Raw genomic sequence first — 26,594 nt, 5'->3', positions numbered from 1 at the left:
TAGAAATTAATTAATTAATTAAAGTTAATTCTCACTTCCTAGGACACCATGTCTTGGAGGAATCTGGACATTTGGTTTTGCAACTGATAATTTTTTGTTGTCGTTGTTTTGTTTTTGTTTTTGTTTGAGGAATCTTGCCGTGTCATCCAGGCTGGAGTGCAGTGATGCGGTCTCAGCTCACTGCAACCTCCGTCTCCTTGGTTCAAGCAATTCTTTTTTTTTTTTTTTTTTTTTTTGAGACGGAGTCCGGCTCTGTCGCCAGGCTGGAGTGCAGTGGCCGGATCTCAGCTCACTGCAAGCTCCGCCTCCCGGATTCACGCCATTCTCCTGCCTCAGCCTCCCGAGCAGCTGGGACTACAGGCGCCCGCCACCTCGCCCGGCTAGTTTTTTGTATTTTTTTTTTAGTAGAGACGGGGTTTCACCGTGTTAGCCAGGGTGGTCTCGATCTCTTGACCACGTGATCCGCCCGTCTCGGCCTCCCAAAGTGCTGGGATTACAGGCTTGAGCCACCGCGCCCGGCCTGTTCAAACAATTCTTGTGCTTCAGCCTCCCAAGTAGCTGGGATTACAGGCACGCGCTGCCATGCCTGGCTAATTTTGTATTTTTTAGTAGAGACAGGGTTTCACCATGTTGACCAGGCTGGTCTCGAACTCCTGATCATTCAGATGATTTCCATGTAGCCTCCCAGATGCTGGGATTACAGGCATGACATCCGCCCATCTACAGCTGAGAATTTATGTGTGCTACAGGCGCGGTGGCTCCACGCACCATGTCCCAGCATTCAGGGAGGCAAGGTGGAAACGTCTGAGCCTGGCAGGTTGAGGCTGCAGTAAACCATGATTGCACCACTACACTCCAGACTGGGTGATAATCAAGCCCCTACTCCTCTTTTTTTTTTTTTTTTTTTTGAGACAGATTCTCCTCTGTTGCCCAGGCGGGAGTATAGTGGCACGATCATCCAGCTCGCAAGCTCCGCCTCGGTTCCGCCATTCTCCTGCCTCAGCCTCCCGGTAGCTGGGACTACGAGTAGCCACCATGCCCATCTAATGTTTTGTATTTTTAGCAGAGGCAGTTTCACCATGTTAGCCAGGATGGTCTCGATCTCTGACCTGCGTGATCCGCCCTCAGCCTCCCAAAGATGCTGGGATTACAGGCATGAGCCACTTGGTCTTAGGAGACACTTACTCTCTCAAAAAAAAAAAAAAGAAAAGAAAAAAACCAGGCATGGTGGCTCGCCTGTAATCCCAGCACTTTGGGAGGCTGAGGAGGATCCCGCGAGGAGTCAGGAGTTCAAGACCAGCCTGGCCAAGATGGTGAAACCCATCTCTACTAAAATATATGAAACTCAATAGGCATTGGCCTGTGCCTGTAATCCAATTACTGAGAGCTGAGTTAACATTAACTGAACCCTGGAAGGCAAGGAATTTGAAATGAGCTGAGATCGCCACTGCACTCCTGAGTGAGCATGAGAGCAAGATTCTGTCTCAAAAAAAAAAAAAAAGGCCGGGCAGTGCGGCTCAAACCTAAATCTGGGAGGCCAAGATGGGGCCCGGATGCTTGAGGAGTCAGGAGGTGTGAGACCATCCTGGTCAACATGGTGAAACCCGTCTCTACTAAAAATACAAAAAACTAGCGGGCAAGGTGGTGGGTGCCTGTAGTCCCAGCTACTAGGGAGGCTGAGGCAGGAGAATGAAATGAAGCCTGGAGGCAGAACTTGCAGTGGTGAGGCGAGATCCGACCCGCACTGCACTTCCAGCCTACCAGGCGACAGAGCGAAACTCCATCTCAAAAAAAAAAAAGAAAAAGAAAAAGAAAAAATTTACAGCACTAACTTGAAAGACATATATGGTTTTACAGAAATAAAGCCACTGAGTCACCTAAGTCCCAAAAAGAAAAGTGACATGTCAGGCGCGGTGGCTCACGCTTGTAATCCTAGCCCTTTGGGAGGTTAAGGCAGGAGTATAGCTTCAGGCCAAGAGTTCAAGACCAGTCTGAGCAATATGGCAAGACCCCTGGTCTTTACAAAAAAATTTAAAAATAAGCTGGGCATCGTGGTATGCACCTGTAGTTCCAGCTACTCTGGAGGCTGAGGTGGGACAATCACTTAAGCCCAAGAGTCTGAAGTAACAGTGAGCCATGATTGCACCACTACATTCCAGCCTGGGTGACAGGAGTGAGACCCCTATCTGGGAAAAAAAAAAAAAGGAAGATTCCACAAGGTAGCAAAGTTGGACAACAGGGACTGGCAGAGTGGAATGTTGTAGACCTAGCTCCTAAGTCTGCTGCTGTAGGCAGAGCCCCAACCCAGTCCCAACCCCCTTCTCCCATGTGTATAACACTTTTAGAAGAAGAGGGAAATCAGGGGGTATTTGGTCAGTCACAGCCACACAGCATGGTGCATGCTTACCTTCACAGCTGTTCCTGGAGCCATTGCAGGTCCCTGGCTCCAAGGGTGAGCTGCCAAAATCATCAGGTAAAGGCTGTTTCACATAGCGGCTTCAAAAAGAGAAAAAGAGAAGGAAGAAAAAAAGATTGTTAGTTGTAACATTTACCTATTTTTTCCACCATGTGGCTAAGAAGTAGTTCATAATTTATATGGATGACAGCTACTCACAAAGCAATTTATGTAAATAAAAGTGCTTTAGAATTATCCACTGGGCCGAGTGTGGTGGCTAATCCCAGCACTTTGGGAGGCCGAGGCAGGTGGATCACCTGAGGTCAGGAGTTCGAGACCAGCCTGGCCATCATGGTGAAACCCCATCTCTAGTAATACAAAAATTAGCTGGGCGTGGTGGCACATGCCTGTAATCCCAGCTTTACTCAGGAGGCTGAGGCAGGAGAATTACTTGAATGTAGGAGGCAGAGGTTGCAGTGAGCCGAGATTGTGCCACTGCACTCCAGCCTGGGCACAGAGCAACTCTGTCTCAAAAAATAAATAAAATAAAATAAAATAAAATAAAATAAATAAAATAAAATAAAATAAAATAATAACATAAAATAAAATAACGTGGTGGCTCAGTATTTTAAGAAATTAAAAACACAAATGGCCAGGCATGGTGGCTCACACCTGTAATCCCGGCACTTTGGGAGGTAAAGGTGGGCAATCACCTGACGTCAGGATTTCCAGACCAGCCTGGCCAACGTGGTGACACCCCATCTCTACTAAAAATACAAAAATTAGGCCAGGCATGGTGGCTCATGCCTGTAATCCTAGCACTCTGGGAGGCTGAGGCAGGAGGATCACTTGAGGTCAGGAGTTTGAGACCAGCCTGGCCAACACAATGAAACCCCCTCTCTACTAAAAATACAAAAATTAGCCAGAAATCACTTGAATCTGGGAGGTGGGGGTTGCAGTGAGCCGAGATTGTGCCACTGCACTCCAGCCTGGGCAACAGAGCGAAACTCCATCTCAAAAAAAAAAAAAAAAAAAAAACCACACACACACACACAAAATTAGCCAGGCTTGGTGGTGCATGCCTGTAATCCCAGCTACTTGGGAGGCTGAGGCAGCAGAATCACTTTAACCCAGGAGGTAGAGGTTGCAGTGAGTCAATGTTGTGCCACTGCACTCCAACCTGGGCAACAGAGCAAGATTCCATCTCAGAAGGGGGAAAAAAAAAAAAACAAACCCACAAGAAATTAGGTGTCTAATTAAGCCAATGAAGACTCTAAGAAAGTTTGTCTCGAGTCTGATGTGAAAGTCATGTGGCACCATAATTTTTTTTTTTTTTTTGAGACGGAGTCTCGCTCTGTCGCCCAGGCTGGAGTGCAGTGGCCGGATCTCAGCTCACTGCAAGCTCCGCCTCCCGGGTTTATGCCATTCTCCTGCCTCAGCCTCCCGGGTAGCTGGGACTACAGGCGCCCGCCACCTCACCCGGCTAGTTTTTTGTATTTTTTTAGTAGAGACGGGGTTTCACTGTGTTAGCCAGGATGGTCTCGATCTCCTGACCTCGTGATCCGCCCATCTCGGCCTCCCAAAGTGCTGGGATTACAGGCTTGAGCCACCGCGCCCGGCCAGCACCATCATTTTTTAAGGTATTTCCCAATAATCCTAATTTCTGGCTTCAGAATGATAGTGGAACACTTCAGAAATAAAATACAAATGCCATCAAAGCACTAGCCTCCCTAACATGATTCTAAGAGGACTGGACTCCTAGGATCATGGTGCCTAAGATGTGCCAGGTGGCTCATCCCAACAGCACCTGCCCTGGCCCATCCAGGGGCTGGCACAAGTGCATTTTTTTTTTTTTTTTGGAAATTGAATCTCGCTCTGTCACCCAGGCTGGAGTGCAGTGGCGCGATCTCGGGTCACTGCAGCCTCCAGCTCCCGGGAGAATCAAGGATTAAGCAATTCTCCTGCCTCAGCATCTCAAGCAGCTGGGATTACAAGCACCCACCAGCATGCCTGGCTAATTTTGTATTTTTAGTAGAGACAGGATTTCACCATCTTAGCCAGGCTGGTCTCGAACTCCTGACCTCAGGTGATCTGCCCGCCTTGGCCTCCCGAAGTGCTGGGAGTACAGGCATAAGCCACCACGCCTGGCCTACAAATGCATTTCTTACAGAGGTGAGCATGTAGGATCAACACAGCCACTTGGTAGCAGCTGCCACTCTACTATTACTGGGTATATCTTGATCTCAGATAACAACCAAATCACATTCCTGCCACCAACCTGATACGATCACAAACAGCCTGGTACAAAGACTCAAGGGTTAACTTGTGCTTGGGGACAGAAAGCAGCAGTGGCTGCCCATATAGCGCTGACCCAGAAGAAGTACTTGATGGCCTGGACTTCCTCTCCCTGAAGTAGACTGGAAGCGTGACACATTCTGAGCCGTCCATGGAAGTGCTGCAGACCTGGTACCTGTGTTAATCACACAAGAGGGCACCTTTAGCAGTAGGTCCTTGTGAACAACAGAGATCTCAGCTGAAGCTATGTGGTGGCCAGGGCTACCATTACTGGGACAGAGAATATTTGAGTAGAAAAGGTGGCTATAACTATTGCCAAGATGTTTCTAGAGGTTGAGTCAGGAATCCAAAGAAGGACCATTGTCAGCACAATGTGAACCTATACAACCTGGGGCTGAGGGCTAACCGTGATACTCCTTCTTCCAACCACAGCCTCAAACTCTGTGGTCCTTCAACTGGGACCCAACACAGATAACAGCCATCATTCAGATCATCACTCTGAACACAAAGGCACACAGCTGGGTCCAGCCACCAAGTTCATCTTTTGTGATCAAAGAGCTCAACTTTAAAAAATGCATTGAGTTGGCCGGGCATGGTGGCTCATGCCTGTAATCCCAGCACTCTGGGAGGCTGAGGCGGGCAGATCATAAGGTCAGGAGATTCAGACCATCCTGGCCAACACGATGAAACCCCATCTCTACTAAAAATACAAAAAATTAGCCAGGCATGGTGGCAGGCATCTGTAGTCCCAGGTACTCGGGAGGCTGAGGCAGGAGAATGGCATGAACCCGGGAGGTGGAGCTTGCAGTGAGTCGAGATCTCTTCACTGCACTCCAGACTGGGCACAAGAGTGAGACTCCATCTCAAAAAAAAAAAAAAAAAAATGCATTGAGTGCCCTGCCCTTTAATAAGACAAATATTGTACAAAGATGTACACCTAGGATATTAGCCAAAGGCTCTTTTTTTGCAAATGAGCAAGCAAATTTATAAAACTAATTGTCATCTTTGTTCAAAAACACTGAAGTAAAAGAATCATATCTAATTCTGAAAAATATCAGAGATAATCAAATAAACTTCTAGATACAAATCAATGATTTTGAAAAATGTGTCTTACTTAGTGAATACATGAAATTGAGGAGATTTATAGATGTTTTATCCTGGAACAGATGTTACCAAAATTGCTGGCAACTGACTGTAGTCTTTCCCTCTTCCTATAGGGGGAGACACAAACTTACTGATTCAAATTTTGAAACATGCATGTATGTGCACGCACGTGCGCGCGCACACACACACACAGACACGCACCCCTCTGCAAATGCCAAATGCCTAATGCCTAGCTTTGTCCTGAATGAAGTTTATGCAGGAGGAATTTCTAAGAATACACAAAAATGTCCAAGGTGTGCTCTCGAGTAAATATTGTGGTCCAGCATAGTGGTAAAGAACTAGGCCTTGGAGTGCAGCCGCCCCAGGTTCCAGGTCCACATTGCCATTTTCTGCCTGCTATGACCCAGTAATAAGCATCTAACTTCTTAGTCTATTTATTCGGTGGACAATGGGATTACCCACTTTAAAGGGTGTGGTAAGAATTAAATAATTTAGTAGCACAGTGTACAAAACATTAAAAAATAGCAGATGCAGGCTGGGTGCGGTGGCACACGCCTGTAATCCCAGCACTTTGGGAGGCCGAGGCGGGCGGATTACGAGGTCAGGAGATCAAGACCATACTAACTAACACAGTGAAATATTAAAAATACAAAAAATTGGCTGGGCGTGGTGGCACGTGCCTATAGTTTCAGTTACTCAGGAGGCTGAGGCAGGAGAATGGCATGAACCCAGGAGACAGAGCTTGCAGTGAGCCACAATCACGCCATTGCACTCCAGCCTGGGCGACAGAGCGAGACTCTGTCTCAAAAAAATAAATAAATAAATAATAAAAAATACCAGATGCTGGCCAGGCGTGGTGGCTCATGCCTGTAATCCCAGCATTTTGGGAGACCGAGGGGGGAGGATCACGAGGTCAGGAGATTGAGACCATCCTGGCTAACACAGTGAAACCCTGGCTCTACTAAAAATACCAAAAATTAGCCAGGTGCGGTGGTGGGCGCCTGTAGTCCCAGCTACTCAGGAGGCCGAGGCAGGAGAATGGTGTGAACCCGGGAGGCGGACTTGCAGTGAGCCGAGATCGCACCACTGCACTCCTCCTGCCTGGGCGACAGAGCAAGACTCCATCTATTAAAAAAAAAAAAAAAAAAAAAACCCAGATGCTACTATTGCTTTCATAAAACAATTGTCAATTCATCTATAAAAGATATAAAAGAATTTGTTTTTCCAATGGTTGGCCCTTAGGCCCTCTGAAAATTCCTTTATTGGTGGTCTGCTAAGCTCCCCACAGGGTAATCCTCCAGTTCCTTTCAGCTCAGGTGTGTGAAAACACTAGTTTCTGGAATTTACGGAGACCATGTTAAGGGCTTGGGGTTATAAATGTCTGTGAAAGCAGACTTTCCCATGTTCTAGCCCTTGGCACAGTGTGAGCTCTTGGCTGTGTCTGTGCAAGTGAGAACAGAAATAGATCTTTGGTGCGGCTAGGAATTATTCCTTTTAGAGTGATCTAGAAGTCATAGGCCCAAAAATGTAAAGGGAAGGAACTATCTCCTTTGCATACTGAATTCTTCAGCCAAAAACAAAAACCAAAACAAAATCCTAAAACCCTTTCTCAGCAGAGGCAAGTTCCTGAGTGTGAGGTAAAGCGGGAGGGACAGTACAGCTGTGCTCCATACTTCCTGGGCAAGTGGCTGCCTAGGAGCATCAGGCAAGTTCATGTATGGGAGCAGCAGGCAAGTTATTACCCCACTGTGCCTGGAAGAGGGACACACACACAATTACACAGAGCAGCCATGAAGCAGCACATGGGAAGGCCGAGGAGACCTCTGTATTGTCCTCACAGAGATGAAAACACTCAGTCTCAGAGCTTACAGAATGAGCTGAAAACAGCGTTGTTTTTTTTTTTTTTCTGAGACGGAGTCTCGCTCTGTTGCCCAGGCTGGAGTGCAGTGGCACGATCTCCGCTCACTGCAAGTTCTGCCTCCTGGTTTCATGTCATTCTCCTGCCTCAGCCTCCCGAGTAGCTGGGACTACAGGCACCCGCCACCACGCCCAGCTAATTTTTGTATTTTTAGTAGAGACGGGGTTTCACCATGTTAGCCAGGATGGTCTCAATCTCCTGACCTCATGATCTGCCTGCCATGGCCTCCCAAAGTGCTGGGATTACAGGCGTGAACCCCGCGCCCGGCCAAAAACAGCTGTTTAAATCAACCCTCTCTGTCATTTCTGCATTGGGGATGGTAGTATCATGGTACTCGCTGAGAAGCCACAGCCTGTGGCAGAGAAAGGACAAGATCCTTCCGTACCACACCCCTACTACCATCTTCCCATCACGCAGCTGTGATTCCTCTTAAAGAAAGGAATCTCTGATGGTAGGACCATCTGTAGGAGCGGTGATTTGGTCTTCTTCACAGGCAAAACTGTTGAAAAAAGGCTGTGGCTGTGCTGAGGAGAGTTATCAGAATGTCTAGCTCTGCAGAGCATGAGGGGTTGAGCACTGAGGGCTGCCCACGATGCCCTCAACACCCATCTCTTGCACCTAGGGGTCAGGGCCAATCCACATGAGCAAAGACTGCCCACATTTTTGTTCTGGAGATATGAATGCAGCAAAGTCTCCAGAACTGGTCCTCTGACCTGACCTGCAACAGAAACTGCTGAGTACTCACACGAAAATGTCATCTCGAGGCATGATGTGGTTTAAACCTTCATCCATTTGGAAAATTTTGTGGAATCGGTGATTATATACATCTGCGACCACCATCTAAGAATGAACAGTAATAGAAAGACCACAGAATGGCTAAGAGTGCCCCTACTAACTGCTTAAAACCCAGAAACAAATGAAAAAAAAAAAAAATACCCATACCCAAGTGTTGTCTCTAGAGAAACCACTACACAAACAGCCCCAGAGAGCTCAGGCCCAATGCTTGAGGAGGAGCAGCATGGCTGCCATCAGAATTGAACATGCTGGTAGCATCTGCCCTCGAGCGGCAGGAAGGGTGAGGAGTGTGGTGCTAACTAGAAACCAGCAGTTGTCCAGAGTCTCTGGAGTATTCCGTAATATGCAGTCTCTATGCCACTCTCAGTGCACAGAACTGACAGCAGAGTCCTACTCCTGGTCCTTTGACCATAGCTAGTGTGAACCCAATGAAGGAAAGACGGTGTTTCCTGGAGCTGGAAGGGACAGTCTCAGCCACAGTGTGCATAGTGAGTGAGGCATCCAGACATACACAAATAATTACATTTGTGCTGGCAATAACAGCAACCCCGAAAAAGTGGCTTCAAGGATGAAAGTAAACTCCAAATGCTATGAAGTATCCCAAATAGACCGAGTGCCACTGATCACCCCGCCTTACATTTTCTGCAGCAATGCCACACAGCCTGGAGAGAGCCTCGCACAGGTCGGACACAGCCCCCATCAGCGGCACAGTCACACGGTACTGCAAGAGAGAAATGGTCAAGGTCACAAGGGTGCCCCACAAAAGGTGGGAAATGAATTAGGAGAAGCAGGCATTACCAGGAGCAGAGGAGCCCTTCCAGAAACAGTGTAGGGTGAAGTCAGGGTATAGATGAGTCAGCAGTAGAGCAAACAAGCAAGACCTCTACGTCAGCATTCTCCTCAATACACAGCATGGGGGCTGGGCCATCTCTTTCTCTTCCAAACATTGCTTCATTTTATTCTTAATTATTTAGAGTACTTTCTAAAGAACTGCTAAAATTATACAAATTCAAATTGCCATCTGGTCCTACCTTTTTTTTTTTAATTTAATTTTTATTTTTTGTAGAGACAGGGTCTCAAACTCCTGGCCTCAAGCAATCCTCCCACCTCAGCATCCCAAAGTGCTGGGATTATACATGTTGGCCACCAAGCCCGGCCTTAACTTTTTTTTTTTTTTTGAGACAGTCTCACTCTGTCGCCCAGGCTGGAGTGCCGTGGTGTGATCTTGGCTCACTGCAACCTCCACCTCCCAGGTTGAAGTGATTCTCCTGCCTCAGCCTCCTGAGTAGCTGGGATAACAGGTGCGCACCACCACACTTGGCTAATTTTTGTATTTTTAGTAGAGACAGGGTTTCACCATGTTGGTCAGAGTGGTCTCGAACTCCTGACCTCGTGATCCGCCCACCCTGGCCTCCTGAAGTATTGGAATTACAGGCATGAGCCACCACGCCCAGCCTGCCTCAACTTTCTTTTTTTTTTTTTCTTTTTGAGACAGAGTCTAGCTCTGTCGCCCAGGCTGGAGTGCAGTGGCGCAATCTCAGCTCACTGCAAGCTCCGCCTCCCAGGTTCACACCATTTTCCTGTCTCAGCCTCCCGAGCAGCTGGGACTACAGGCGCCCACCACCATGCTCAGCTAATTTTTTGTATTTTTAGTAGAGATGGGGTTTCACCATGTTAGCCAGGATGGTCTCGATCTCCTGACCTTGTGATCCGCCTGCCTTGGCCTCCCAAAGTGCTGGGATTACAGGCGTGAGCCACCGCGCCTGGCCCTCAACTTTCTTTAGAGATAAAGAAACCAAAGACAGAAGCTACTAAGCAATACAATTACTCAGTGAGCCATCAGCGGGGTTAGACACTAAGACCTGCTGCTCACACCTCTCATCTGGTCTAATCTTCTGTACAGGCTGTCCTAGATGATTTGAGGGTATATCTGAGTACAAAAAGCACCCTGCTTCTGGTTCTCCAACATTCAGATTCAAGAACCACTTAGTAGATCAGGTTACTTTAGTCGCGTGAATGAAGTGGCCAAAAAAGTGACAGAGGCCAGGTGCGATGGCTCACACCTGTAATCCCAACACTTTGGGAGGCCAAGATGGGCGGATTACTTGAGGTCAGGAGTTCTGGCCAACATGGTAACATCCTGTCTCTACTATGTCTCTACTAAAAATACAAAAATTAGCTGAGCATACAGGTACACGCCTGTAATCCCGGCTACTGAGTGGCTGAGGTAGGAGAATCGCTTGAACCTGGGAGGAAGAGGTTACAGTGAGCTGAAATCGTGCCACTACACTCTAAAATGGGCAACAGAGCAACTCTGTCTCAAAAAAAAAAAGTGACAGAGAAGCAAAGAAGCCCCAAAGACCTTCACAATAGGCCTTAAATGATATGGGATTACATGAAGGTCTCATGGAGGCCAAGGGCCCATACCCAGGCAAGTACCAAGGGGACTCAGAGGCATCCAATGCAGCAGATAGGAGCAGTCCCACTGGGATCTGGAGACCACTTGCAGTGAGGGGTGGCATGAGGGTGTGGATTCTGTTACCTGGGTAGGTCTGCAGTGAGGGTCAGCAGGAACCAGGAAAACCTCCATAACTCGATCTTTTTTCAAGGGCAGTGGGAGCGTTAGATAGCAAAATGGGTCAAAGGTCACCGAAACCTTAGCACATTCTGGACAAACCAAAGTAGATTTGAAGAGGCCATGGAAAGTATCCACAATCACAGAATCATTCCTCAACCTGTGATTCTCCCAGGCTTCCTTTGCCACCACCTGCATGAAGGGATAAATAGGACATTCTCAACACCACTCAGTCCCTTGCCCCTGCATCCAGAATGACTCACAGCAAACCTGGAGATGAATCAGGCGGCAATCTGTACAGCCAAGAGCTTGATCCAGGACAAGCAAGGCCAGGACTACTCTTAGTGTATCATACTCATACCACATGCCAGCTCTACACCCAATCCCCACCCCAACACACATATATATATTTCATATATATGTTTATATATATATTTCAAATATATATTATATTGATTGATTGAGACATGGTCTTGCTCTGTCGCTCAGGCTGGCACGATCATGGTTCACTACAGCCTCGAACTCCTGGACTCAAAGCGATCTTCCTGCCTCAGACTCCCAAGTAGCTAGGACTATAGGCACGCCCCACCATGCCTGGCTAATGTTTTTTTAGTTTTGGTAGGGATGGGGGTTTTACTATGCTGACCAGATGGTTCTAGAGCTCCTGGCCTCAAGTGATGCTCCCACCTCAGCCTCCAAAGTGCTGGAACCTCAGGGGTAAGCCACTGTGCCTCGTTGTAATCCCCACACTTAATAAGGTTGGCACCATAGGACCTATTGGAAACTAGGGGTTTGTGTGTCCTGATAGGAAACAGAAGCCCGGAGGACACTATGGGTACAGATACATGGCCAGGACAAGGAAAGTCCCCCTATATGTTTCCAGTGATCTAAAGTAGTTTTTGGCCGGGCACAGTGGCTCATGCCTGAAATCCCAGCACTTTGGGAGGCCGAGGCAGATGGATCACCTTAGGTCAGGAGTTCAAGATCAGCCTGGCCAACATGGTGAAATCCCCTCTTTACTAAAAATACAAAAATTTGCCAGGTGTGGTGGTACATGGCTGTAGTCCCAGCTACTCAAGAGGCTGAGACAGGAGAATCGCTTGAACCCGGGAGGTGGAGGATGCAGTGAGCGAGATCGCATCATTGCACTCCAGCCTGGGTGACAGAGTGAGACTCCATCTCAAAAAAATAAACAAATAAATTTTAATAATTTTATCTATACTACAGTTCAGCTAACATAGTTTTTCTAAGAAGATCTAAATTTTACTTTAAAGCATTCATACTGATTATCCCAATGTGATAGGGCAGCTGAAATACTAAAATCCTCTTGCACTGATCAGAAAATCAAGGTAAAAAGTATAAATGTCCTAATGATATTAATAACAAATTAAGTAATCATGGATAGCTTTTATTGTGAGCGGTAACAATCTTAGGGGTCCTCACTATAGGCACTTTACAGTTTTCAGAGTGTTCTTAGTCCCTAGTTCACCAGTGAAATATCAAACAAGCTCACTCGAATTTGAAAAAGCCCAAGAGGAAGCATTAGGAGTAACTAGGGGACAGTGGCTCACGCCTGTTGTAATCCCAGCACTTTGGGAGGCTAAGGTAAGAGGACTGCTTAAGCTCAGGAGCTGGAGACCAGCCTAGACAACATAGCAAGATTTTGTCTCTATTACAAAAAAAAAAAAAAAAAAAAAATAGCAGTAACTACAGTTAGCCCTTTTCTGACCAGAGACCATATACCTATAACTAGCTACAGTGAGAAGCAACCAGGGCCCTGGCAGCAACACTCAAAAGACCAGAAGAATATCCCTGCACTCTCAATATGAGGCAGCTTCTTCGTTCAGACATCATTAATGGCATACCGCGTCTGGCCGCCCATTGGCATCCTTCAGCTCCAAGTAGGGCTTCTTCTTTACTCGGTTCAGATCTTCATGCAATCCATCTAGAAGAAAGGCTAACAGCTCCTGAGAATCTTGTTGCTGGTAGCCAGAAAATTGAGGAGCAAAACGTCCCACTTGAGTCTACAACAAAAGCAACTGCATCAGAAGGCATAATATGTAAAGAACTAGTTAAATCAAATGAGAACTATCATCAAAAATAGCTTTGAGGAGTTAGCTGGGTAGTGAGAGAGAACACTTGGTTGAGTAGTCCAATTAACTCCTGAAGAGCCTACAGGAGGCCAGTGGTTCCCACCAGAGAGAAGGCCTAGATCAGAGAGCCAGGAGGATTAATCTGGAACCTGGGCCACTACCTTAAGTCCTAGGGAGGAAGGGTGGGGTATCCTGAGTAACCACACCCAAGTACTGACATGAATCCCTCTCCAACATGTCCTTCTTTGGTTCAGAGTCTTAAACTCCATAAGGACATTACAAATGATACTTTCATCAGCTGGAGGAATCCTCCTGTACATAACAGCCCTCAGGTCCCTAAATACTGTCTGTCCAGTATTATTCTCCACCAGTTATTCTGAGAGTATGGTCCCTAGCCAGCAGCATTAGTATCACCTGGGAGCTTAGTAGAAATGCACATTCTCAGGCCCCCACAGCAAACCTATTCAATCAGAAACTCTGTGGATGGGTCTAGCAGTCTATGTTATATTAAGCACTCCCAGAGACTGTGATGCAGCCTATGGAGAACCAGCCAGGCACGGTGGCTCACGCCTGTAATCCCAGAATTTTGGGAGGCTGAGGCAGGCAGATCACCTGAGGTTGGGAGTTCAAGACCAGCCTGGCTAACATGGTGAAACCTGGTCTCTACTAAAAATACAAAAATTAGCTGGGCATGGTGGTGCACACCTGTAATCCCAGCTACGCGGGAGGCTGAGGCAGGAGAATTGCTTGAACCCAGGAGGCGGAGGCTGCAGTGAGCCAAAATCGTGTCAGTGCACTCCAGCCTGTGCGACAGAGCAAGACTCTGTCTCCAAAAAAAAAAAAAAAAAAAGGAGCACCACTGTTCTACACCTGTTCTCTAATACCATAGCCACTAGCCACATATGGCAACCTAAATTTACATTAATTACAATTAAAAACCATTAAAAATTCAGTTCCTTGGTCAAATGAACCACATCTCAAGTGCTCAGAGGTGCTTGAGCTGGTGGCTGCCATAACACAGTACAAATATATAACACATCCATCACTGAGGAAGCTCCACACTTCCCTAATATCCCTAAACACTACCTTCCAGTTGTTTATTTACATTAGCTTCAGCACAGTGTGTTGCCACCCAATTCTTTTTTATTTTTTTATTCTGGGACAGGGTCTGTGTCGCCAAGGCTGGAGTACAGTGGCACAATCACAGCTCACTGCAGCCTTGACCTGTCAGGCTTAAGTAATTCCTCCCACCTCAGCCTCCCTGGTAGCTGGGACTATAGGTACATCACCATGTCCAGCTAATTTTGTTGTTGTTTTAGAGACAGAGTCTCGCTCTGTTGCTCAGGCTGGAGTGCAGTGGTGCGATCTCAGCTCACTGCAACCTCCACCTCCCAGGTTCAAGCAATTCTCCTGCCTCAGCCTCCTGAGTAGCTGGAATTACAGGTGGGCACCATCATACCTGGCTAATTTTTGTATTTTCAGTAGAGACGACGTTTCATTATGTTGGTCAGGCTGATCTCAAACTCCTCACCTCGTGATCTGCCCGCCTCAGCCTCCCAAAGTGCTGGATTACAAGAATGAGCCACCATGCCCGGACTTTTTTTGTTGTTGTTGTTTTTTCTTTGAGACAGAGTCTCGTTCTGTCACCTAGGCTGGAGTGCAGAGGCGCGATCTCGGCTCACTGCAAGCTCTGCCTCCCGGGTTCATGCTATTCTCCTGCCCCAGCCTCCCGAGCAGCTGGGACTACAGGCGCCTGCCATCACACCTGGCTAATTTTTTTTTTTTTTTTTTTGTATTTTTAGCAGAGACAGGGTTTCACCATATTAGTCAGGATGGTCTCGATCTCCTGACCTCGTGATCTGCCCGCCTCGGCCTCCCAAAGTGCTGGGATTACAGGCGTGAGCCACTGCGCCTGGCCAACTTTTTTGTTGTTTTTAAAGAAACAGAGACTTGATCAGGCGCAGTGGCTCATGCCTATAATCCCAGCACTTTGAGAGGCTGAGGCAGGCAGACCCCTGAGATCAGGAGTTTGAGACCAGCCTGGTCAACATGGCGAAACCCCATCTCTACTAAAAATACTAAAATTAGCCAGGCATGGTGGTGCATACCTGTAGTCTCAGCTACTCAGGAGGCTGAGGCATGAGAATCTCTTGAACCCGGGAGGTGTAGGCTGCAGTGAGCCAAGATCGTGCCACTGCACTCCAACCTGGGCAAGAAGAGAGTCAGACTCTGTCTCAAACAAAACAAAACAAAAACGGAGTCTCACTATGTTGCCCAGCCGGGTCTCAAACTCTTGGGCTCCAGGGATCCTCCCACCTCAGCCTTCCAAGAAACTGAATTTTTATAGTCTGGCTTAGGAAACTGACCATTTAAATACTGCCATCACAGAATACAGCATTCTGAGGAATGAGCTTACAAATAACTTCTGAGACATCCCCAACCCAGAGGTAGGCAGTGAAGACACTTAGGGGTGTGCTAAATGACTGAATGACAGAAAAAAAAGGGTTTGACAGTGTGGTACTTTTAGTCTCAGATTCCATCTTTTTTTTTTTTTTGAGATGGAGTCTTGCTCTGTTGCCTAGGCTGGAGTGCAGTGGTGTGATCTTGGCTCACTGCAATCTGCATCTCCCAGGTTCAAGCAATTCTCCTGCCTCAGCCTCCCACGTAGCTGGGATTACAGGTGTGCACCACCATGCCCAGCTAATTTTTGTATTTTTAGTAGAGAAGGAGTTTCACTTAGCCAGGCTGGTCTTGAACTCCTGACCTCAGGTGATCCACCCACCTTGGCCCCCCAAAGTGCTGAGATTACAGGCGTGAGCCATCGTGACTGGTCATCAGATCCCATCTGAGTCTTATTCTGCCACCAGGTTGGACTGCAGTGGCGCAGTCTCAGCTCACTGCAACCTCCACCTCCCAGGTTCAAGTGATTCTCCTGCCTCAGTCTCCCAAGTAGCTGGGACTACAGGCATGCACCACCATGCCCAGCTACTTTTTGTATTTTTAGTAGAGACGGGGCTTCACCATGTTGGCCAGGATGGTCTCAATCTCTTGACCTAGTGATCCACCTGCCTCGGCCTCCCAAAGTGCTGGGATTATAGGCGTGAGCCACAGCGCCTGGCCCAGGTCCCATCTTAATCCCAAAATGCAACAAAAGGAATGCCTCATAACAACACTAAACCACTCTCCCCAAAGTGGGAAAAAGGAAGTACAGGAGTGTATCCTTTACCCGAAAATCTGAAATCCAAATGCTCAAAGATCCATAACCTTTCTAACACTGACACGATATTCAAAGGAAATGCTCATTGAAACATTTTAGATTTTGGAATGGGGATGCTGAACTAGTAAGCGTAATGTAAATACTGTAAAAAAAAAAACCCTAAAAAACCTGAAGTCCCAAAACATTTCTGGTCCCAAGCATCTATATACAGAGATACTCAACCTGTGTATATATATATGTCTACCTACTTTGAACATGCGAGGTGCCACATGGGCGTCCCTTCCAGACCACATCTGCTTAATGAGCTCTGCATAGGCTTCTGCAATTTCCCCTTTCATCCCCAGAGGGTTGTCTCTGTTGATTTCGGCTTCATACTTATCTTTGAGAAAGTAGTCAGTCAGTGGTGCAGTGTTGCTCAAGCACTGAAACAGAACATGATGAGGGCTTTACACACCTTCTAGACAGTACCAGAGATACAAGATAAATCAAGTTCTAAAGGGTCACTGAGGGACAACCCCAACAAAATGAGGCACTCAGGAGATTCTCTGAAGGCTCATGACGGATGGTAAAGCACAGCCTCAAGGAGGTCAAGCTGGTGGACCCCTCGCAGCTAATCTCTGAGGGACGTGGTCTTAGAGGATTGCAGATGCATTGGCTAAGATTTTGTCTCTGAAAAAAACTACCTTAGGAAAAAAGCTGAATAAACAAATAATTCTTGTTTAATTAAAAAGGTTTTTTTTTTTTTTGGCTTTTTTTTTTGAGACAGAGTTTCGCTCTTGACGTCCGGGCTGGAGTGCAATGGTGTGATCTTGGCTTACTGCATCCTCCACCTCCTGAGTTCAAGTGATTCTCCTGCCTCAGCCTCCTGAGTAGCTGGTATCACAGGCGCTGGCCACCACACCCAGCTAATTTTTGTATTTTCAGTAGAGATGGGGTTTCACCATGTTGGTCAGACTGGTCTCAAACTCCTGACCTTAGGTGATCCGCTCGCCTCAGCCTCCCAAAGTGCTGGGGTTACAGGCGTGAGCCACTGCGCCCAGCCTTTTTCATTAGTTTCTGTTCTTACTGCTATTAATTCTCTCCTTCTACTTCCTTTGGGTTCTTTCCCCTAGCATCATGAGATGGAAGCTTAAATCGTGAAATTTTAACCCTTTTTGCCCTAATATTTACATTTAGAACTTTAAAACTCCTCATCATTATCCTCACTCAATAGCTAAGGAAAACTGAGGGTACAAAGACTTGGAAAAACTTGTCCATGAAAAGCCAAATCACACCTCTTCTTTAGTGCTAGGCTATTTCCACGTCACCACAAGAGGAAAATAACTTTTTGTTTGTTTGTTTGAGACAGAGTTTCGCTCTTGTTGCCCAGGCCGGAGTGCAGTGGCACGATCTCGGCTCACCGCAACCTCCACCTCCCGGGTTCAATCGATTTTCCTGCCTCGGCTTCCTGAGTAGCTGGGATTACAGGCATGAGTCACCACGCCCAGCTAATTTTGTATTTTTAGTAGAGACGGGGTTTATCCATGTTGGTCAGGTTGGTCTGGAACTCCCGACCTCAGGTGATCTACCTGCCTCGGCCTCCCAAAGTGCTGGGAGCCACCGTGCCCAGCCAGAAAATAATTTCAAAACCCAAGGGTTATCTAATCTTTTAACAAATGTTTTATGTTTTTACTTACACTACAAAAAACTTCAAAGTTAGACTGTAAGTCAGGTGTGGTAGTTCATGCCTGTAATCCCAGCACTCTGCGAGGCTAAGGAGGGTGGATCACTTGAGGCCAGGAGTTCCAGACCTTCCTGGTCAACATGGTGAAACCCCATTCTACTGAAAATACAAAAAATTAGCTGGGCATAGTGGCACATGCTTGTAATCCCAGCTACCCGGGAGGCGGAGGTTGCTACAAGCCAAGACTGCATCACTGCACTCCAGCCTGGGCAAGACAGCAAGACTATGTCTCAAAAAAAAAAAAAAAAAAAGTGAGAATGTAAGTCTTTAATTTTTTTATTTTTTTTAATTTTTAGAGATAGGGTCTTGCTCATGTTAGCTAGGCTTGGTCTTAAACTCCTGGGCTCAAGTGATCCTCCCATTTGGACCTCCCAAATCACTGGGATTACAGGTGTGAGCCACTGTACCCCGCCAGATTATCAATTTTATGGGGACAAAAACCATTGCTGGTTTGCTTACCACTGAGTCCCTATGTAAAGAATATCAGGCCAAGTGCAGTGGCTCAGACCTGTAATCCCAGCACTTTGGGAGGTCAAGGTAGGAAGACTGCTTAAGGCCAGGAGTTTGAGACCAGCCTGGGCATCGTAAGTGAGACCCCATTTCCACCAAAAAAAAAAAAAAACACATACAAAACAAAACGAAAAAACAATTAGCAAGGCCTGGTGGTACACACTTGTAGTCTCAGCTATCTGGGAGGCTGAGGTAGGAGGATCACTTGAGCCCAGGAGTTCAAGGTTACAGTGAGTTATGATCATGCCACTGCACTCTAGCCTGGCAACAGAGAGATCCCGCCTCTAAGAAAAAAAAAAAAAAAAAAGAATTTTGCTTTGCTCAAACAGAAGGTCTAGCTTTGCCCCTGGCTTCTGGGAGGTAATCTATTTGCCCCTGGAATGTTATGCCTGATAGGACTGTCTGTCTGCCTGGTGGGCCTTGGGTCATACTGGATAATCTAATAATACAATTTTGGAGGTGGAGAGGAGGCTGACGAGAAGGGCACAGTCTAGTCTTAGGGTGAGAAGGGCTAGCCACTCCAGAAAAACCAACTACGTGACTTAGGGTGGGAGCTTTGGGTCATACGGTACCAGTTCACCTAGGTAATCAGTCAATCATATTTATACTTTATTATTTTATTTTTTTTGAGACACAGTCTCTCACTGTCACCCAGGCTGGAGTGTAGTGGCACGATCTCAGCTCACTGCAACCTCCACCTCCCGGGTTCAAGCGATTCTCCAGCCTCAGCCTCCCAAGTAGCTGGGATTACAATTGCCCGCCACCATGCCCAGCTAATTTTTTGTATTTTTAGTAGAGACAGGGTTTCACTATGTTGGCCAAGCTGTTCTCAAACTCTTGACCTCATGATCTGCCCACCTCGGTCTTCCAAAGTGCTGGGATTACAGGCATGAGCCACCACGTCCTGCCAGTCAATCATACTTATAAAATAAAGCCCCAATAAAAATTCTGGACACTGAAGCTCAGGTGAGTTTCCATAGTTTGCAGCACTCCATACGCATCATTACACATCAATGCCAGGAAAGTACCATGTTCTGGCCAGGCACTGTGGCTCACGCCTGTAATCCCAGCACTTTGGGAGGCTGAGGTGGGTGGATCACCTGAGGTTGGGAATTTGAGACCAGCCTGGTTAGCCAACATGGTGAAACCCTGTCTCTACTAAAAATACAAAAATTAGCCAGGCATGGTGGCATGTGCCTGTAATCCCAGCTACTTGGGAGGCTGAGGCACGAGAATTGCTTATACCCGAGAGGCGGAGGTTGCAGTGAGTCAAGATTGCGCCACTGCACTCCAGCCTGGGCAACATAGAGAGGAGAGAGATGCTGTCACAAAAAAAAAAAAAAGGAAAGTACCATGTACTGACTCCATAGGTAGAAAACAACAGAAGCTCTACATTTTGACCCCCCTGACCTCTGCCCTATATGCCTCTCCCCTTGGCTGATTTTAGTCTACACCCTCTCACTACAATAAACCATTATCATGAGTATAATAACTAAGTAAATTCCGTGACTCCTTCTAAACAAATTATCAAAACTAAGGCTGGTCTTGGAAACCTGCAAACTTGCAGTTGGTTTTGGAAATGAGGGCAGTCTTGGGGACTGTGCCCTCCTAACTTTGAAGCTGGACTTTAACTCCTTGCAGTCCATGACTATTACAGTGCTGTCACATAATATATGCCCAATAAATATTTGATGAATTAATAAACAAGGTTTATTTTCTTTTCCATTTTGAGACAGGGTCTCGCCATGATGCTCAGGCTGGCCTCAAACTCCTGGCCTCAAGCAATACTACCCCCTCAGCCTCCCAAAGGGTTGTGATTACAGGTGTGAGCCACTGTGCCTGGCCAATAAACAAGTTTCAAATAGGGGATTTTGGAGTTTCTCTAGTAAGGAGCATGGGGCGGGACAGCTATCTTTTTTTTTTTTTTTTTTTAATTGGAAACGGAGTTTCACTCTTGTTGCCCAGGCTGGAGTGCAATGGTCCAATCTCGGCTCACTACAACCTCTGCCTCCCGGGTTCAAGCGATTCTCCTGCCTCAGCCTCCCGAGAAGCTGGGATTACAGGCATGTGCCACCACACCCGGCTAATTTTTGTATTTTTAGTAGAGATGGGGTTTTGCCATGTTGGCTAGGCTGGTCTCGAACTCCTGACCTCAGGTGATCCACCCACCTTGGCTTCCCAAAGTGCTGGGATTACAGGCGTGAGCCACTGCGCCTGGCTGGGACAGCTATTTTTAGTGAAAAGGTAGTCAGCCTTCAGCAAGGCATAATTGAGCTTGGCATCACCTGCTATAAGTTCTCCTCATCCCATCAGAGACCAATCAGGGATGCACTCCAATATTTTCTAGAGAGATCATACCTAAACAGTCGATAAAACTCAAAATAATCTTACTATAAAACCAAACACAGAACTGACTACAAAGACATCTGGGGTCCACAAACACTGATGAAGCCATTCTGTACCACCTAGTGGGAGATGCCCTGGCAGAGACTACTGAAGCACTAACAAGGGGTAGGCAGGGACTCCTGGGACAGGATCCACCCAGTATCTTTGCAGGCCACTTCCATCCAAACCTCAAGATGCTGTGTTATTTGAATGGAAGTTCTTTCCTCTACCTGCAAAGCGGAGTTCATGAAGCAGGTGTTTCCCAGGTTTCCAAGTCCACAGAGCCCAGGTTGTATATGAGAGGATGGTGGCTCCTGACAATTATACGAAGCAGAAAAGCCAGATCCACTGGAAAACACAACACACATCAGCAATAAAAGCAAGTGTATAACACATGCCCTCAAGATGTTTTTTGAGGCTCCTATGGGGGCCTCTAGAACTTGTGTGTGGTAGTAAGCCCATGATGCAAATTCCCTCTACCCCCTCCCCTGCCCTCCAGACCTGCCCCACCCTTTACCTGACACACTAGCAGCTGGTAAGCACATCCTTAAGGAAAGAAACACTATTTGAATTTTCCTGTTAGGCTTTGGCAAATGCTAATTTTGCCAGGTGACTTAAGGGAAGACCATTTTAGTTATCAAGAGCTTGCATCTGCTACCACCCACCAGGCCACACCCAGGCTTGACTGGCCCTGAAAGTTCATGCACACTTCCTCACCTCATTCGCCCTCTTCCCCCAATCTATGCCATGTGGCATGTGTGTCTGAAATGCTTGGAGAAAGGATCACGGCCATCCACAGCTGAGCACTGTCCCTTCACAACTACTCTGCCATATGTGCCAGCCCATCCCTTCATAAATAAATGCAGAGACCCCCACCCCGTCCCACACTAAGACTACCTGTGATGTAGGCTGTGGGGAAAACACCAGCTCACAGGAGGACAAGCAACACAGATCAGAACTTGGAAGCACACTTTACTACAGGTATGAAATGGAGTGAGAAACTACATGCAGCACGTTCCCATGAGGAACTCTAACCCCACCATGCTTAGTGTAGCGGCAGATGAGCTCTCAAGATACAGCCTGGGAAAGGACAGAGGGAAAGGAAGCAGAGTGAAAGGACCTGCTCTTACCCCCTGCTGACACCGGAACTGTGCATCCCACAGGTGCTAGTGCTATCACCATTTGCAATGGGAGAGGCAGACACTGAGGAATAGGGACTTGCTGATGATTTTGGAGAGGTAGTAAAATTTCTGCTAGGCGCAGTGCTTGATCTGGGAGAGAGAAGCAGAAACAATGCTACTGACTTTTTGCAAAGAGCAAGCCCTATTTAATGCCTTAGGTAGCTTCTCAAGAAATAAATGTTCTTCATATTCAGTAAGTTAAAATAAATTACAAAAAGCCTGTATTCATACTACTTCAAGGTAAACTTAACTTCCTGTCACATCAGTCCACAGCATCATATACCCTTTCAGTGTGAAAAACCACAAGGCTGGCCAGGCGCAGTGGCTCAAGCCTGTAATTAAATAGCTGGGTATAAGGACATGAGAAGAGAAAAATGCCAATTTGGTTTCACTATGCTTTCTTTTTTTTTTTTTTTTTTTTGGAGACGGAGTCTCGCTCTGTCACCCAGGCTGGAGTGCAGTGGCCGGATCTCAGCTCACTGCAAGCTCCGCCTCCCGGGTTTACGCCATTCTCCTGCCTCAGCCTCCTGAGTAGCTGGGACTACAGGTGCCCGCCACCTCGCCCAGCTAGTTTTTTTTGTATTTTTTAGTAGAGACGGGGTTTCACCGTGTTAGCCAGGATGGTCTCGATCTCCTGACCTCGTGATCCACCCGTCTCGGCCTCCCAAAGTGCTGGGATTACAGGCTTGAGCCACTGCGCCCGGCCTGGTTTCACTATGCTTTCTATGGAGAATTTTGTTTCTTCAAATTTGCCACTGTAACCTGTTTCAAACTCATGTTTTAATATTTTTCAGGCTCTTACTTTAGATTTCTACTTTCAAATTAATTCAAGGGCTCATTGCCCAAATTTTAAATTGCTATCAATTTCATCAATCTGCTAGAATCTATATAAGGACATAAGGAAGAAAGTAAATCTTATTTTAAAAATTTTAATTTTTACCTTTTTTTTTTGTACTCCATAGCACTTTGGGAGGCCGAGACAGGCAGATTGCCTGAGCTCAGGAGTTCGAGACCAGCCTGGGCAACACAGTGAAAACTGTCTCTACTAAAATGTAAAGGAAATTAGCCAGGCCGGGCGCAGTGGCTCACACCCGTAATCTCAGCACTTTGGCAGGCCGAGGCAGATGGATCACCTGAGGTCCGGAGTTTGAAACCAGCCTGACCAACATGGAGAAACCCTGTCACTACTACAAATACAAAATTAGGCCAGGTGAGGTGGCTCACCCTTGTAATCCCAGCACTTTGGGAGGCCAAGGCAGGCGGATCACGAGGTCAAAAATTCAAGACCAGTATGGCCATGAGGTCAGGAGTTCAAGACACAGTGAAACCCCATCTCTACTAAAAATACAAAAATTATCTGGACGGTGGTGGGCACCTGTAATCCCAGCCACCAGGAGGCTGGGGCAGGAGAATCACTTGAACCTGAGAGGGAGCCAAGATTGCACCACTGCACTCCAGCCTGGTGTGACAGAGTGATACTCTTTTTGAGACAGAGCTTCGCTTCTGTCAGCCCCAGGCTGGAGCTGCAAGACTAAGGCTGACCTTGGCTCACTGCAAGCTCCGGCCTCGGTTCATGCCATTCTCCCACCAGCCTCCCCGAAAGTAGCTGGGACTACAGGCGCTCCGCCATCACACCCAGCTAATTTTTTGTATTTTAGTAAAGATCGGGATTTCACCGAAGTTAGCCAGGATGGTCTCGACCTCCTGATCTCAAGTGGGATCCACCCACCCCGCCTCCCAAAGTGCTGGGATTACAGGAGGGAGCTCACCGCGCCTCGGGCTGGATACTCTGTCTCCTTAAAAAATAAATGTCAAACAAAACCCCTAAATAGGTTCATCTTTCTCAAGCATCCTGGTTTGATTTCTTACAAATCATAAACTTTCTGAATTTTTTTTTTTTTTTTGAGACGAGTCTCATTTCTGTCACTCAGGCTGAGTGTGCACATTAATCTTGGCTCACTGCAACCTCCATCTCCCGAATTCAAACAATTCTCCTGCCTCAGCCTCCCGAGTAGCAAGCACTACACGCACATGCCACCACACCCAGCTAATTTTTTTGTATTTTTAGTAGAGACAGGGTTTCACCATGTTGGCCAGGATGGTCTCGATCTCTTGACTTGTGATCTGCCTGCCCTGTCCTCCCAAAGTGCTGGGATTATAGGCATGAACCACCGCATCTGGCCTGCTTCCCTGAATTTTAAGAATTATCAGTGAAAGGCAAAGAGAAATGGCAATAAGGCCAGCTGAGGTAGCTCACACCTGTAATCTCACCACTTTGGGAGGCTGAGGTGGGTGGATGGATCACTTGAGATCAGGAGTTCGAGTCTAGCCTTACCAACATGGTGGAACCCCGTCTCTACTAAAAATACAGCCAGGACTAGTGGCGCATGCCTGTAATCCCAGTTACTTGGGAGGTGAGGCAGGAGAACTGCTTGAACCCAGGAGGCAGAGGCTGTAGTGAGCCGAGATCGTGCCATTGCACTCCAGCCTGGGCAACAAGAGCAAAACCCCATCTCAAAAAAAAAAAAGAAAAAGAAAAACGGCAATAAGGGATGACTTTCCCCAAAAAGGCTGGATGCAAATTAAATAGCTGGGTATAAGGACATGAGAAGAGAAAAATGCCAATTTGGTTTCACTATGCCTTCTATGGAGAATTTTGTTTCTCCAAATTTGCCACTGTAACCTCTCTGTTTCAAACTCATGTTTTAATATTTTTCAGGCTCTTACTTTAGATTTCTACTTTCAAATTAATTCAAGGGCTCATTGCCCAAATTTTAAATTGCTATCAATTTCATCAATCTGCTAGAATCTATATAAGGACATAAGGAAGAAAGTAAATCTTATTTTAAAATTTTTGATTTTTACCTTTTTTTTTTGTACTCCATAGCAATAGTCTCCTTATGTTGCCCAGGCTGGTCTCAAACTCCTGGACTCAAGCAATCCTCCTGCCTCAGCCTCCCAAAGGGCTAGGATTACATACATGAGCCACTGCACTCAGTCAAATAAGAAAGTGAATCCTCTTCCATTGTTTCAAATATAAAACTGGGATTTCCCTTCTAGAATACTGGGTTATTTTTAGAATACAGAAAATGAATAAGAAGATGTGCTGTCCCCACACAGTGCTCACCCTCATGGGATCTGATCTCAACTTGGCTTCCCTATGAGAAGAAAAACGTGGCAGCAAAAACAAGTATGATCTTGTATACCAGCAGTGGGCACGTCAGGAAATTATATAGGGCCTAAGCGGGTACCTGAACCGAGGTTTGCTCCACAGTGCGGTCACAGCAAGGGAGAATGAGGGCTCCTCAGTCTCTCACCTTCCCATAAGGAAATGTACCCTTCTCTAATCCTAAAGAGGATTTGGTTCACACAGCTTCATCCTCATGCTGCAAAGGAGTCCAAGAACTCAAGCAGCTGCATTAAGCGAGATTCACCATAGTCAAGGGTACTCTCATTCACCACACGGGAGACTTAAGCATGCATGCATTCAATCCTGTCCAGTGAGACATCCAACGTGATATCCTAGCCTCTTATGCATAAAGAAAGTCTGCTGCCCAAGGCTGGTCTGATAGGCAATAGCAGACTCAGTCATCTCAGCACTGAGAGCAGGTAAGACAGAATAGTGATATTCGAATGCTGATGCACAGAACCTCAAGTTGTATGGTATGGCACTCCTCTTTTCAGTAACTATTCATTGGTAACTTATCTATTTTCTTGAGCTTAAAAGGGCAAAAATCAGCTGGGCCTGGTGGCTCATGCCTGTAATCCTAGCATTTTGGAAGGCCAGGGTGGGAAGACTGCTTGAGGACAAGAGTTCAAGATCAACCTGGTCAACATAGCGAGACCCTGTCTCTATTTATTTTATTTATTTTAAAAAAGGGCAAAAATCCATACAAATCATTTGAGATATCCAAGACCTGTCGATTTCTTAAAGAGACAACATTTCCGGATGACAGAAATTAAAGAAAAATTTTATTTGACGTTTAAAATGTTCTAGAAAATACTGCCAGTAGTTTTCATAGTAAATTCAATCAAAAAGAAACCAAATTAAGGGCATAAAAGGATACTTTTTATGTGCTTGAAAATTTACACAGTAAGATTAAAAAAAAGAAAAAAAAAAACCTCTATCCTTAGGCTGGGTGCAGTGGCTCATGCTTATAATCCCAGCACTTTGGGAGGCTGACCTTGTCTCTACAAAACAGAAAAAGTCAGGCATAGTGGCTCATGCCTGCAGTCCCAGCTACTCAGGAGACTAAGCCGAGAGGATCCCTTGATCCCAGGAGCTAGAGGTTGTAGTAAACTATAATCATGCCATTGCATTCCCGTCTGGGCAACAAAGCAAGACCCCATCTATTAAAAAATACTCTATCTTTGACAGACAAGTCAAAAGCAAAACTTCTCTT

General features: G+C 46.5%; 1 protein-coding gene across 5 annotated transcripts in view; it reads right to left on the bottom strand.

Annotated features, from left to right (window-relative positions):
* The window catches only part of USP4 (ubiquitin specific peptidase 4), a 66,557-nt gene that overhangs the window by 14,010 nt on the left and 25,953 nt on the right, over positions 1–26,594 (bottom strand). For 4 of the 5 annotated variants that reach the window (XM_031663336.1, XM_031663338.1, XM_031663339.1 and 1 more), the window contains 9 exons: positions 22,141–22,281; positions 21,241–21,358; positions 16,641–16,814; positions 12,948–13,106; positions 11,050–11,274; positions 9,145–9,228; positions 8,458–8,552; positions 4,674–4,865; positions 2,408–2,496 (listed from right to left, as the gene is read on the bottom strand). In XM_031663336.1, the coding sequence (XP_031519196.1) occupies positions 2,408–2,496; positions 4,674–4,865; positions 8,458–8,552; positions 9,145–9,228; positions 11,050–11,274; positions 12,948–13,106; positions 16,641–16,814; positions 21,241–21,358; positions 22,141–22,281 (1,277 nt within the window). The remainder of the gene's footprint in view (positions 1–2,407; positions 2,497–4,673; positions 4,866–8,457; positions 8,553–9,144; positions 9,229–11,049; positions 11,275–12,947; positions 13,107–16,640; positions 16,815–21,240; positions 21,359–22,140; positions 22,282–26,594) is intronic. The other variant, XM_031663337.1, reaches the window with a different exon arrangement.

Source organism: Papio anubis, chromosome 2 (assembly GCF_008728515.1).
Source record: "Papio anubis isolate 15944 chromosome 2, Panubis1.0, whole genome shotgun sequence".
Lineage (NCBI taxonomy): Eukaryota > Metazoa > Chordata > Mammalia > Primates > Cercopithecidae > Papio > Papio anubis.
Note: the sequence above shows the minus strand (reverse complement) of the source record. Positions and strands in the feature narration are given on the sequence as shown.